The sequence below is a fragment of the Halichoerus grypus genome, chromosome 10 (genome assembly GCF_964656455.1).
Source record: "Halichoerus grypus chromosome 10, mHalGry1.hap1.1, whole genome shotgun sequence".
NCBI lineage: Eukaryota > Metazoa > Chordata > Mammalia > Carnivora > Phocidae > Halichoerus > Halichoerus grypus.
Window position 1 is genome coordinate 115,486,922 of NC_135721.1, and position 13,796 is coordinate 115,500,717.

At 47.2% G+C, this 13,796-nt stretch overlaps 1 protein-coding gene across 5 annotated transcripts in view; it reads left to right on the top strand.

Moving 5' to 3' along the window:
* ACSS2 (acyl-CoA synthetase short chain family member 2) overlaps positions 1-13,332 on the top strand; it is a 46,847-nt gene extending 33,515 nt beyond the window's left edge. For 2 of the 5 annotated variants that reach the window (XM_036092271.2, XM_078057129.1), the window contains exons 5-18: positions 117-189; positions 472-547; positions 707-821; positions 6,331-6,468; positions 6,799-6,969; positions 7,249-7,382; positions 7,578-7,710; positions 7,792-7,848; positions 8,037-8,117; positions 9,293-9,401; positions 10,964-11,032; positions 11,371-11,547; positions 12,369-12,443; positions 12,587-13,332. In XM_036092271.2, coding sequence (XP_035948164.1) covers positions 117-189; positions 472-547; positions 707-821; positions 6,331-6,468; positions 6,799-6,969; positions 7,249-7,382; positions 7,578-7,710; positions 7,792-7,848; positions 8,037-8,117; positions 9,293-9,401; positions 10,964-11,032; positions 11,371-11,547; positions 12,369-12,443; positions 12,587-12,714 — 1,536 coding nt within the window. In that variant the 3' untranslated portion in view covers positions 12,715-13,332. Of the gene's footprint in view, positions 1-116; positions 190-471; positions 548-706; positions 822-1,663; positions 1,703-6,330; positions 6,469-6,798; positions 6,970-7,248; positions 7,383-7,577; positions 7,711-7,791; positions 7,849-8,036; positions 8,118-9,292; positions 9,402-10,963; positions 11,033-11,370; positions 11,548-12,368; positions 12,444-12,560 lie in introns of all 5 variants that reach the window. The other 3 variants (XM_078057130.1, XM_078057128.1, XM_036092272.2) reach the window with 3 other exon arrangements.
* The last annotated feature ends 464 nt before the right edge of the window (positions 13,333-13,796 follow it).

Here is a 13,796-nt window from a genome sequence, read left to right on the forward strand (position 1 = left end):
TCCAGTTTCTTCTAGGACCATAGTTTAGAAACCCTGAAGGTTTTATGAGTGTCTCCTTTCCTTGTTTACTTAATTCCTAGGTCCTCCTCTCCCTCAGTCTTTCTTCCTTTCCCTAGTTTGCAGGCTTCTCTGCAGAGTCTCTTTGTGAACGGATCCTGGATTCCAGTTGCAGCCTTCTTATCACTACAGGTGACTAATTCTCTCACCCCTTTTCCAGAACCACCACACCCGAAGTTTTGATCTCTAATCAGCTAGTTGGTATTTGCGACTGCTCAGCATAGAGGGTAGGGATTGCTTACCCTTACTCCTGATTCCACCTCACCTGACCCTCTGTCAGCTCAAATCAATTGGAAGAGCCAGAGTCAAGAGGCCTACCTCAGAAAGGGCTCCATGAACATTGTGCTCACTAGGGATAAGGGGCTAGGAGTGTGGTACCTTCCTAAGGCCTGGAATGTCTGTTGCTCCCCAAAGATGCCTTCTACAGGGGGGAAAAGCTTGTGAACCTGAAGGAGCTGGCTGACGAGGCCCTGGAGAAGTGTCGGGAGAAGTAAGTATGTTTGGTATTGGCTACTGCTCTGAGTCAACTGGGCTTTTCCCCAGTAACAGGTTCCCTTTGTCCCCTCTATCTTAGATGGACATGGGTGGGTCCTCCCAAATTCTCTTTTGAGCCAACTAGCCTACCACTTCAGGTTTTTCCTTCTTCTAGGGCTTTCCAAGTGAGGTGCTGCATTGTGGTCAAGCACCTGGGGCGGGCAGAGCTGGGCACAGGTGACTCTCTCAGCCAATCCCCCCCCATTAAGAGGCCATGCCCGGATGTACAGGTGAGTCTGGTACTGCTATGCTTTCCTCTGGGCTCAAATTGGCTCCCTCTTCAGCCCAGGAAGTTCTTGATATGCTTCTTTCCTTCCTTAACATAATGCTGAGAGGATCTGGGAGCAATCCTAGGAATGCCTCCTCTGGCAGGGCTGGTAGGGAGCTGGGGGACTTTGACCTTGAATGTTGGGTAGGGAGTCCCCTGTACCTTGGCAACTTAGCATGAGTCTCCCTTAGATTGTAAGGGAGACTCTGGGCTGGTTGGGGTATCCTGATGGGTACAAGGGACCCCCAGGGCTTGGGCTTAGGTTAGAAATGGGCTTAGTCAACTATACTTCAATAAGGAATGAAAGAAAAGAAAGGAAAGAAAGAAAGAAATGGGCTGATTTGGGTGACTATGTGTACTAGTCTCTGTCTTGGGGTGGGCTACCTATGTGGTCCCATCATGGAAGGATCAGGATTTGGCCCTCACGATATGACCCTTATTAGCTTTGGATCCAGCACTTTTAGTGGAAATGGTGGAAAAGCCCAAAGGTCTAAGGGGCATGAAGGATGAAAACTCCAGGGTCCAGAAGGACAAAAGTTCCTGAGATTTGTGACTTGAGGGGCCCTGAGGGTCACAGAGCTAGAGAGGCTATAGTCTAGTCTAGGGAGATTGTGGAGACTCTGCATTAGGGGTTCTGAGTGTATAGAGGTTGGGAGCAAGATCAGGAAAATGTAGGCTGGGAGGACCAGTAAGAGGGGAGCCTAAAGAAAAGGAGGCAGCAGAGGCTTGGGACACACTGACCTTTCCCTCCCACTCCCCTATACTCAGACCCTGCTCACCACCCTTTCCGTGGGCTCTTAACAGGGTAAGCTGAAAGAGAAACCCAAACGCATCTGGCCCCAGGTATCCATCTCTGCACCGCCTTGGGTACTGCTTCTCTGTGTGCTTGTCTGTGTTTTCATCTGCTCTTTGCCTGTTTTCTCCATTGAGGTGGCTGCCAGACCTAACTCCTTTCTTTCTATCCCTGGGTCCTCTGCCATCTAAGTTACTCTGAAGGGTCATGAAACAAAATGCCCGTTGCTACCTCTCTGAACTGGCATAGAGCATGGATCTCAGAGAGGTAGCAACAGGCATCCCATTGCACTCCTGCTGTTCAGAACCTTTATGGGAGAGAGGACCAAGTGACTTGTCAGAAAGTTTTTACTATGTACTTAGCTGGGGCAGAGCCCTAGGTGATAGGAGGAGAGTGAGTAGAGGAGGTACAGAACTTGACCTTGGGAATTCACCATCAAGTTGGGAAGTTAGATATATATTACAAATGAAAACCTCAGTTTTATATAGGACAACAGAGAAGATTCCTAAATACATTTATATATTATTTTGGGATTTATAAACTGCACACAAACTCTCTGATATAATTAAGTGCTAGGTTGAATAAAAATTACTTTGTAGGGGGCGCCTGGGTGGCTCAGTCGTTAAGCGACTGCCTTCGGCTCAGGTCATGATCCCGGGGTCCTGGGATCGAGCCCCGCATCGGGCTCCCCGCTCCGCGGGAAGCCTGCTTCTCCCTCTCCCGCTCCCCCTGCTTGTGTTCCCTCTCTCGCTGTGTCTCTCTCTGTCAAATAAATAAAATCTTTAAAAAAAAAAAATTACTTTGTAGGTGGTTCTAAGATGTGAGATTCCTAAGTGGGGGCTCAAAGCAGATTAGACTAGCGAAAGGCTGGGCTTGGAGTCCAGAGACCGATTTTTAGCTGTATATCCTAGAATAAGTCACTTCTCCTCAGTTTCAGTTACCGTATCAGCAATGAAGAGATGATAATACAGGCTTAAATGCTTTGTTTATTAAAACAAAACACAAAACCCATTATTCCTCTGAATTTACCATCCTCATAGGGTGTCTTACTCTAAATCTATGCTTAACCTCTTCTGCTAATGGTAAATATAATCTTTTTTCTCTGCTCTTATAGCATGGTGGAGACAGATCTGATTCCCGGGGAACATTACTTTCCTTTTAAAAGTCAGACAGAGACCTAAGACATTTCTCTTGAAAGATGTAACAAACTCAGTGGTTCAAGTATAGACTCTGGAGCCAGACCACTTGGGTTCAGATCCTAGTTCTGTCACGTGCTACTGTGGAAGCTTGGACAAACTACTTAAGCTCTCTTGCCTCAGTTTCCCCATCTGTAGAATAAGGATAATAACTGTACCTACCTGATAGGATTTTGTCAGTATATATAAGGTTTTTGGCACATAGTAACTACTCTATAAATGTTAGCTTTTATTGCTTTTAACATAGCAGGCAGCCTGGCATTTCTAAAGGGAAACCAGAAAAGAAATAAACTCCTTTAATTATTTTTTTTAAAGATTTTATTTATTTATTTGACAGAGAGAGAGACACAGCGAGAGAGGGAACACAAGCAGGGGGAGTGGGAGAGGGAGAAGCAGGCTTCCCGCCGAGCAGGGAGCCCGATGTGGGGCTCGATCCCAGGACCCTGGGATCATGACCTGAGCCGAAGGCAGATGCTTAACGACTGAGCCACCTAGGCGCCCCAACTCCTATAATTATTAATACCAGAGACCCTTAGGCCACAGGCTCCTGGATTTTTGTTTCTTGGAGGTGAAAATCAGTTATCAAAAAACCAAAGACCATAAGAATAGGCTTATAAAGTCCAGGTTTGTTGGTCTGATAATTGCAGTCAAAGCTGCAGAAATCTTTTTTTTTTTTTTTTTAAGATTTTATTTATTTATTTGACAGAGGGAGAGTTGGTGAGAGAGGGAACACAAGCAGGGGGAGTGAGAGAGGGAGAAGCAGGCTCCCCGCCAAGCAGGGAGCCCGATATGGGGCTCGATCCCAGGACCCTGGGATCATGACCTGAGCCGAAGGCAGACGCTTAACAACTGAGCCACCCAGGTACCCCAAAGCTGCAGAAATCTTGAGAGAGCTCCACATCCCATCATCCTTAAGCATTCTTTAAAGGGAGGGCCTGGCACAATATGGAGGTACTCTCCTCACTCATGTCTCCTATGGGCTTCCTCATGTTCCTCTCTCACACCTGGCAGTTGCCCTCCCTGAAGCTATCCTGGTCCAAGGACAAAGGCCAAATCAATTCTTATTTCAGTAAATTGAAACCTTCCTGGTTCAAAGCTGTGGGCCCTCATAGGCACACACCGAATTCATAACCAACCACTAATGGAACTCACCCTGCTTCCTGGTGCTGGTTATCAGTTCCACACCTGGGGTACTGGCCCTTCTCACCCACATACCCACAAAGGAAACAGTTTTACAAGATTATAAGAATCCCCTCATTGCCACAGTGTAACTATGCTTTGCCTTTATATGTACCTAGTGCCTCTTCTATGACAATTCAAACCAGTACTGTAGACCAGTACTGTAGACCGTTTGCCCAAAGCAATATTGACACTTCCCTGCTTAAATACATTAAGGCCCTCATCTCAAGAAGATCATTTGGCAGGAAAAAAAATTTCCATGTGTCAATGTATGTGTAGACCCATATGGCTATTCCACTAAAAAATAGGGTGTGTTTTAGTGTTTTCTAGCTTGTGGGCAAGCCTCTTTCTCTTCTTTCTTTTTCTTCTTTTTTTTAATGGTGCCACACTCGCTCTGGACTTGTCATTCTTTTGTTTTGTTTTTTTAAGACTTATTTATCTACTTCAGAGAGAGAAAGAGCCCACGAGCGGGGGCAGTTGGCAGAGAGAATCTTCAAGCAGGCTCCACACTGAGCCCGATGTAGGGCTCAATCTTGATCCCACGACCCATGAGATGATGACCTGAGCCGAAACCGAGAGTCAGATGCTTAACCAGCTTAGCCACCCAGGCTCCCCTAAGCTTGTCATTCTTACGATGTTTATGTGCCAGACGCTTCAAATTCTCTAAAGTAAGGGGCAGATAGTACAGAAAGAGGAGAGCGGTTGGAGAGTCATTTTGTAATTTATCAAGGTATGTGTTTAACACTTTGAGGTTTTTTAACCAACTATGTACACAATAAACTAGCATATGGCCATATAATGGGAATAGGGAGTAGGGTATTTCTCTTACATTATCATGTCTACCTGCCAGCCAGAACCATTGAACATACAAGAAGCTAATGAATATGAAAGGGCTTTGTGACAGCTAAAGCAAACCCCAAACAGTTCCCATTTTCACACCCTTGAATTTATTTCCCAGAGGAGTTCAGTGGAACTGAACTAAATTCTATCCTTCCTGACATTCATCAGTCTTTCCTACCCCACAGGACAATTCAAGGTATGATATTTTCTAGGTAATGCCTTTTTCTTTTGATGTTCCCCAAATCCTGTGAGACCATTAAAGAAAGAATGACTACCCTCATTTTAAAAAGGACCAACTGGAGGTAAAGTGACTTGCCCAAGGACCTACATAGGTAGCAAGCGGCAGAACCGGGATTGAGATCCAGTGCAATTTTTGGAGAAGTTCAGGGAATCCCACCTTCCCTCAATACAGAGTAGACTCTGAAAACTGGCTGTTCAAAGAGGTGATATAATTAGGAAAGTAAAATAGTTTCAATGAGAGGTTAGAAAATTTCAGGATGATAGATCCAAAAGTAGTTATCAAAGATACTCTAGTATAGGGGGACATCCCTCTACTGGGAAAAGGAAGTCCATATTGGTCCTTTTCCACCAACTTAAAGGAGGGTTTCTGCTGAATGGAACTTTAAGCAAATATCTCTATGGGAAACCCATTGGTACCAGTGGTGTGAAGGTAGGGGCGGAGCTAGGGTAGGAACCTACAGATATTGATGAGGTCTAGACATTCAGGAAAAAGTGCTTGGACCAAAAGCTGTTGACTTTTTTTTCAATACTAACAGGGCCAGGTGCCCGCTTCACCTGCAGACTCTGACTAATTTTGCATTTCTGGATTGGGTGGTGTCCGCATCCCTGCTGATAAGCCACTAGTCCCATAGGTACATATGTTTGTATGTAGGCCTGTGTATGCATATTCATTCATCCAACAAAAATTTACAGAGTGCATATTGAGTGCCAGGCATTTTGCTAGCTGTTGGGGATAAAGAAAAAAAGAAAAAAAGACATGCCACTGCTCTCATAGAGGTCACTATCTAGCTGGGGAGATAGTAATCAAGCAAACAACTAAATAACTAGAAATATGTACTGGATAGGAAGGAAATATGGTGTAGTGGTCAAGAATACTAGCAAGGGTGAGGGCGGGGTTGGGAATCTACCAGATACTGTTCAGGGAAAGCCCTTCTACGAAGGTTACATTTCAGCTAAGAACTAAAGGGTGAGAAGGGACCAACCAAGGTGTCCTCCTCAGCCTGAGGCTACATGAGGGGAGCTCGGGAGCAGGGTGTTAGGAGTACCCAAGAAGCCTGCTATTCTGCTCCTGTTCTGTCTCATTCCACATTTCTCCCCCTCCTCCCAGCACCTCCACCTGGCAGGACTTCCCCAACCCCAGGTGCCAGGTAGGTGTATCTCTGCTCCTATCTTGAGCTGTTCACAGTTCTTCCCTGCCCATTCCTGTCTTCCTAACCCTGCAGATCTCCTGGAACCAAGGGGTTGATTTGTGGTGGCATGAACTCATGAAAGAGGCAGAGGATGAGTGTGAGCCTGAGTGGTGTGATGCTGAGGACCCACTCTTCATCCTGTACACCAGTGGCTCTACAGGCAAACCCAAGGCAAGTGTGTGTGTGTGTGTGTGTGTGTGTGTGTGTGTGGCTGTGTAGGGTTGAGAAGTGAATTATGTTCGTGTGTATGAGAGTGATTCCAGTGGCTCAGAAATACCATCTTAGGGCGTGGATATGAATGATGACTGACTATGTATGTGTATGGTGTGTGAGATGGGAACATGGAGAAAAGGGGACAGAAGAGAGATGGATGCTATGAAAGGGGTGCTGGCAGGGCCAGAATCCCTGAGGAGGATCTTCCTCTAGCTCTGCCCAGCCTACATTTGGTGCTCTGTGGGGGTGAGTCCAAGTCTCCAAGCTGAGGCCCTATTCTTCCTCCAGGGTGTGGTACATACTGTTGGGGGCTACATGCTCTATGTGGCCACGACCTTCAAGTATGTGTTTGACTTCCACGCAGAGGATGTGTTCTGGTGCACAGCAGACATTGGCTGGATCACTGGCCATTCCTACGTCACCTACGGGCCACTGGCCAATGGTGCCACCGGTGTTTTGGTGAGAAGGGAGCTGGGACCCATGGCTACTTGGCCTACTTAGGGGTGGACAAGATGATCCTGGGTGACAGTCTCCCAAGGCCACTTGGTCTAGGGACAGGGGGACTTACACAATGAGCTGTTCCCTGGATAAAGAAGAATTCTGAGGGGGTTGACTTGTCTGTAAGGGAGTGAAGACATGGGTGTGTCAGAAAGGGCAAAATATTGAGCCTGGGGTATGATAGGGGAATTGAGGGACTGTTGGAAAGGACTGGGAATGACCAGCCTTCACTGGGGTCAGTTTGAGGGGATTCCCACATACCCGGATGTGAGCCGCCTGTGGAACATCGTGGACAAGTACAAGGTGACCAAGTTCTACACAGCACCCACGGCTATCCGCCTGCTCATGAAGTTTGGAGATGAGCCTGTCACCCGGTGAGACCCCCTCCCCAGCTGTTGCCCCATGGGGGTCCGTCAGAGCTAGGTGCTGGCCTTTGTGTACAGTCTTTTCCATTCCACTGTTCCAACTCCTTGGCCTAGAATAGGGGAGGGGGCAGAAGAGCCTGGGCATGTCTTCCTGGTTCCCAGTGGTACTCAGAGCCTTCCTTTCTTCCCACTCCCCTGCCCAAGGCATAGCCGGGCATCCTTACAGGTGTTAGGCACAGTGGGTGAACCCATTAACCCTGAGGCCTGGCTGTGGTACCACCAGGTGGTAGGTGCCCAGCGCTGTTCCATCGTGGACACCTTCTGGCAGACAGAGACAGTGAGTAAAGGAATCAGAAGGCTGGGGCTGAGGGACAGTGTGGGAAGACTGACTCAAACCCCCGATCTCTGACTTCCACAGGGTGGCCATATGCTGACCCCCCTCCCTGGTGCCACACCAATGAAGCCTGGTTCTGCTGTGAGTGAGGCTCCCTTGGCTGGTACTGGGCTAGGCAGGAGTAGAGTCTCTGGGCCTAGATAAAGGGTGGGGGACTAGACTAATATGTGTGAGGAACCTGGGGCTCTGAGGGTCCCTGGGAGAGGTAAAGAGTTGAGTCACAGTTGCCTCATTTCTCTCCTTGAGTCCTGTCTCCTGTTTGCTTCTAGACCTTCCCGTTCTTTGGTGTAGCTCCTGCAATTTTGAATGAGTCTGGGGAAGAGTTGGAAGGTGAAGCTGAAGGTTACCTGGTGAGGTCCTAATCCTTGGATGTCTTTGAGGAGTTGGGAGGAAAGAGTACAGCAAGGGATGCTGTACTATGCTTCAGAGTTTAGAACCTAATTTCTACTGGTAGGTGCTTGTGGCTAAAGCTCCATGGTTGAGGGTTTATCCTCTGCAAGACCCTGGAGGAAATCCTTCTGGTTATTTAGCCTGCCTCTCTGCCTTTTGGCCCACTTTGGCTCTTAAGGACTCTGCTCAAGTTTCCTCATGATGCCTTTTGGGGTCTGGAAGACTTAGTGCTAACTCTCTTTGACAAAAGTTCTAGTGTGAAAGGAGTCTTCATAACATAGTAGAGAATCATACAGGCTCCAGAGTCAGCCTGCTTGGGTTCAAATCCTAGCTCTGCCTCTTCTGTGACTTCAGATAGGTTGCCTAACCCCTTTGAACTTAAATTTCATTTGTAAAATAGGGTCATATAGTACCTTTGCCTCCTCAAGTTGCTGGATCGATTAAATTAGATAATCCATTTGACGGATTTAGCATAGAACCTAACAGTTAGTGTTTAACAAATGTTAGCGGTTGTGATTTTTATATTAGTACTTGTAGGAAGATCATCAGCCCCCACTCTCCACCCTCCATCCCACTTTACTTTTACTAAGAGCAAGTTAGTAACAAGGACAGGACTTAAATCCATGCCTTCTGACTCTTAGCCTAGAATTTCATCCATCTCATCAATCTACTACCACAGGACGTTATTGATTGGGGCAATACTTTTTCACTTTTATATGACTATTTTCATTTGTATCAAACTGGACTTGGTTTCCTGAGGAGACTCAAATTTACTAAATGCTTATCACTAGCAGAACATTGTACTAGGCAACTTCCACATACCATTAATTCAATCTTCACAGTAACTTTGGGAGGATGAGATTACTTTCTCTGATCTACAGAAGAGGATCTGAAGCTTAGAGAGGCAAAGTTACTAACCCGAGGTCACACACTAAGTAGCAGAGCCAGGATTCTCAGTCTGGACTGTCTTTCTCCACAGCCTGTACTTTGTCCTCTTCTCAGGAAGGGCATTCAGGCCATTTCTCCTCAGGCTGGGCAAAACTGTGATTGCCCAGGCTGTGAGTGAGACAGTGTCTCGTCTTTCAGTGAGACACAGTATAGCCCATGTGACCACTGTGCCTTTCTCACTCCCTAGGTGTTCAAGCAGCCCTGGCCAGGAATCATGCGCACAGTCTATGGGAACCATGAACGCTTTGAGGCCACCTACTTTAAGAAGTTCCCCGGTTACTACGTAACAGGAGATGGTGAGCCTTGGCTATCCCTTTCCCATATCTCCCACCTTGACATGTACCTTCCCCTTCCATTTTCAGGAAGAATTGGTTAGTGGTGAAGAAAGACAGAGAGGAACGTATTCTATGTGTCAGTGTCTAATATCCAGGCAGAGCTGTAGAGAAGACTAAGAGCAGGAATGAGTGTTGCATGGAGGGTCTCAGCATGGTACCACCTGACGTGATATATGAGGCAAGAAGTTCTTGTTTCCACTGTTCCTGTGCTAAAAGAAATAGGGCATGTAGCACTGTGTATTACTATGTCATATGCGTCCACATGTCTGGAGCCTATGTTTGCCCATGACTCTCTCCACCAATCCCTTCATCCATAGCTTCTTATTGAGCATGTATTATGTCTAGGCACTGATCTAAGTTCAGGGATTATTACCATGAATAAGGTAGGCAAGGTCTCTGTTCACAGGGGGCTTATATTCTAGTAAGGGGAGACAGACAATAAATTTAGCAAACAGGTGAATAAGCTTATCTCGGTGACAAGTGCTATGAAGAAAAATAAATAGGGTAACAGGATAAAGAATGTCTACAGGAATGGCCACCATACATGGGATGGTGAAAGAAGGCTTCTTTGAAGTGATATTTGTTTAACCAGAGACCTCCAGGGTGAGAAGGAGGCCAGGCATGGGAAAATCTGGAGTGAGTGTTCTGTGCAGAGACACCAGCTTGAAATGTCTGAGGAACAGACTGAAGCCTGTGTGTCTGACATGTAGTGAGCAAAGGGAAGAATGTTACATGAAGTTGGAGAGGTAGATAATGTGGGGCCTTGTGGGCCACGGTGGGGACTTTGGATTTTATCCAGTGTACAGTGGGGGAGACCTTTAGGGCTTGTAAGCAGAGAAGTGATAAGAACTGATTTGTTGTTTAGAAAATAACTTTGATTTATGGAGAACAGACTTTAGGTGGGTGTATTAATTATCTATTGCCATGGAAAAAATTACCCCCAAACTTGGCAGCTTAAAACAACAAATATTATCTCATACAGTTTCTGACGATCAGGAATTTGTGAGTGGCTTTGCCGGTAGTTCTCATTCAGAGTCTCTCATGGGTTGCAGTGAAGCTGTTGGTTGGGGCTGCAGACATTTGAAGGTTTGACTGAGCCTGGAGGACACACTTCCAAGCTCACTCATGTGGCTGTTGGCAGGAACCCTCAGTTCTTCACCACGTGTGCCTCTCCATAGGGCTACTTATGACATGGCAGCTGACTTCCCCTAGAGCAAATCATCTGAGAGAATGCCACAGTGTCTTCTAGAATCTAATTTCAGAAATGACATACCATCCCTTCTGCCAAATTCTATTGATTACAGAGACTAACCCTAGTACAATGAGAAAGAGGACTACACGGGAGTCAGAATATCAGAAAGTGGAAATCAGTGTAGCTGTCTTGGAGCCTGGCTACCACGTGGGAGAGTTTAGAAGCAGGAAGACTTGTTAGGGGGCTATTAGTGGGTGTAGCATTTTGGTAATGTGGATCATGTATCCTACTGTGGGATATTCATTACATTGTGCATTTCTTCTCTTTCCAGGCTGCCGGCGGGACCAGGATGGCTATTACTGGATCACTGGCAGGATTGATGACATGCTAAATGTATCTGGTGAGGGCCAGAGACCATTTTCCCTTCTCGTTAGCACCACTCTCCCAGTAAGTCCCAGCCAAAGCCTTCCGAGCGAGCCAGGATGTCCTCTAGACAAACCATGCTTGGAGTGCAGCATTCAGTTCTGGGTACAGATTTTGGAGGAAGAGTGATAAACACTGGAATGTGCCTGGAGGAGGGGAACTGGGATGGTGGGACAACTGAAGCAGGTCATGTGAGGAATGAATGAAGGGGCTTCCCCACTTGACCAGACCAGGACTGCCCTGCTGGCATAGATGGAACAGGGCCTGGGGTAGAGGCTGGGATCTCTCTCATGGCACTTGCTTTCCCTTGACAAGGACATCTGCTGAGCACGGCAGAGGTGGAATCAGCACTTGTGGAACATGAAGCTATTGCAGAGGCAGCTGTGGTCGGCCACCCTCATCCTGTGAAGGGCGAATGCCTCTACTGCTTTGTCACCCTGTGCGATGGCTACACCTTCAGCCCCACCCTCACTGAGGAGCTCAAGAAGCAGAGTGAGGAGCCTCCCCAAGCAGGGACTGTAGGGTCTGACCTGACAACCCAGTTAGCACAGCAAGTTGTTGGGGAGAGGCTAGAGCAAGCTGCGAACCACAGACAGATCCCAGGGGGCCTTAGGGGTTGCTTGTCTTCTTCCCACTCAGTCCCCACTAGTCTGTCCACTAGGATGCTAATGGCTGACATTTATAGAATTCTCTGTGCCACCACTGGGCTAAGTCCTTTAAATGCATTAATCCATTTAATCCCGATAATCACCACTGTGAAATAGATCCTATTGTTACTCCCATCCTAAAGATGAAGAAATTGAGGCTCAGAGAAGTTAAGTCACTTGCCCAAGGCCACACTGCTAGTAAACTGGGATTTAAATTCTAGCAGGCTGATTTTTAGAGTCTGAGTTCCATGAAGGTAGATTAAAATAAAATGAGATAGTAAAAGACAGTCTGTTAAAAAGAGAGAAAGACTGGGGCGCCTGGGTGGCTCAGTTGTTAAGCGTCTGCCTTCAGCTCAGGTCATGATCCCAGGGTCTTGGGATGGAGCCCCGCATCGGGCTCCCTGCTCAGCGGGAAGCCTGCTTCTCCCTCTCCCCCTCCCCCTGCTTATGTTCCCTCTCTCGCTGTGTCTCTGTCAAATAAATAAATAAATAAATAAAATCTTTCAAAAAAAAAGAGAGAGAGAAAGATAGGCAATGACTCCAAGAATGACTCTGTGGGCAGGGCCTTGGAGAGGAAATAGGGAGGGAACAAAGCCATCTCTACCTTGGTTTTTGGGAGCGTGGCTAAGGGTACTGAAGAAATGCTTAATGATTTCTTGGTTACAGTTAGAGAAAAGATTGGCCCCATTGCCACTCCGGATTATATCCAGAATGCACCTGGCTTGCCTAAAACCCGCTCAGGTATGTTCAGAGGCCTCAAGGGATTGGGTTTGGGATTGGCCAAGGCCTAATGGTGGTGGAGTGTGTGTGGATGGAAGCCTCTTTGGCAGGGCTGGAGTGGGTCAATGCTATTACCAGGTAACCAGAAGGCTGTGGTCCTCCAGGGAAAATCATGAGGCGGGTGCTTCGGAAGATTGCTCAGAATGACCACGACCTGGGGGACACGTCTACTGTGGCTGACCCAACTGTCATCTGCCAGCTCTTCAACCACCGCTGCCTGACCATCCAGTAAACAAGACCTTGCCCTTTACCCAGGCTTCGCCCTGCTTGGCTTTCCAAAGTTTTGCCCACCCTCCCTGTCCCCATCCAGGAGTGCTGAGGGCCAGTGCTGACCCACACCACCTCCCTTGACCAGCTGTCTGGGACCAAGGACCAGCTTTGCCCTTGGGTGGAGGCAACTTCCTGTGGCTGCCAGATAGATGGGACATGGCCCAGGTTAGCCTCAGATTGCTGTGCCCCTAGACCTCAAGAGCCCTTGGAGCCCAGAACAGGGACCTGAAGGTCATGTCCCTTACCCAAGTTAAGTATGCAGAAGGCAGGTGAGGGTCTAGACTGAAGCAGGGAGGCAGCTCTGTAATCCTAGGTCAGCTCTCTCAGGAAGCACCAGTACTTATCTCTGGATATGCATTTGTCCTTAGAAATGCCTGTGTGTGAGTCCCAAAAGAATTGATTATTATTTTTTTAAAATACTTTGCTGCTTCTGTTCTAGATCTGAATTCTCTTTTGTGCCAGATGGCAGTGCTTGTCTGCCCATTTGCTTCAGGGGATGTGCAGACAGGCTGTTTCCAGAGGGTTTTCAGATTACCTGCTTCTTTGCTGGAATAAATGTGTTTTGTTCCTAGGGCCAGAAGAGTTTGTCTTTCTTGTCCTCTGTTCCCACCCTTCCATGAACAGTCCTGCCCATAAGAGACACTCTCAGATGAAACTCTTCTTTTCTTGCCCGTCATGCTCAGGCTCCGGTTGTAGGAATAAAGTCTATGACCTTAAAAAGGTGGTAACTTGTTTTCTTAGGTATCTTATAGACTGTATACTTAACTAGCTGCTCTGATTTGTGTGGGTGATGGGAAGGGAAGTGGTTTTCCTCAGGAATACCCCAATATTCTCCTTCCAGAACTTTTGGTTTGGGCAGATCTAGGCAGGGCTTCACTCAAAGGCCGTTTGGCAAGCTCCTGAACTAAGCAGGAAAGCACCTGAAGCCAGTTCCCGCCTGTGATGTCCCATCACAGTTGCAATATTTCCTGTGATCCTGTGGGAGCATTAGTGAGTGACTAAGGATTGGAACTTCAGGGTTCTATCCTAGGGTCTGAGGCTAGG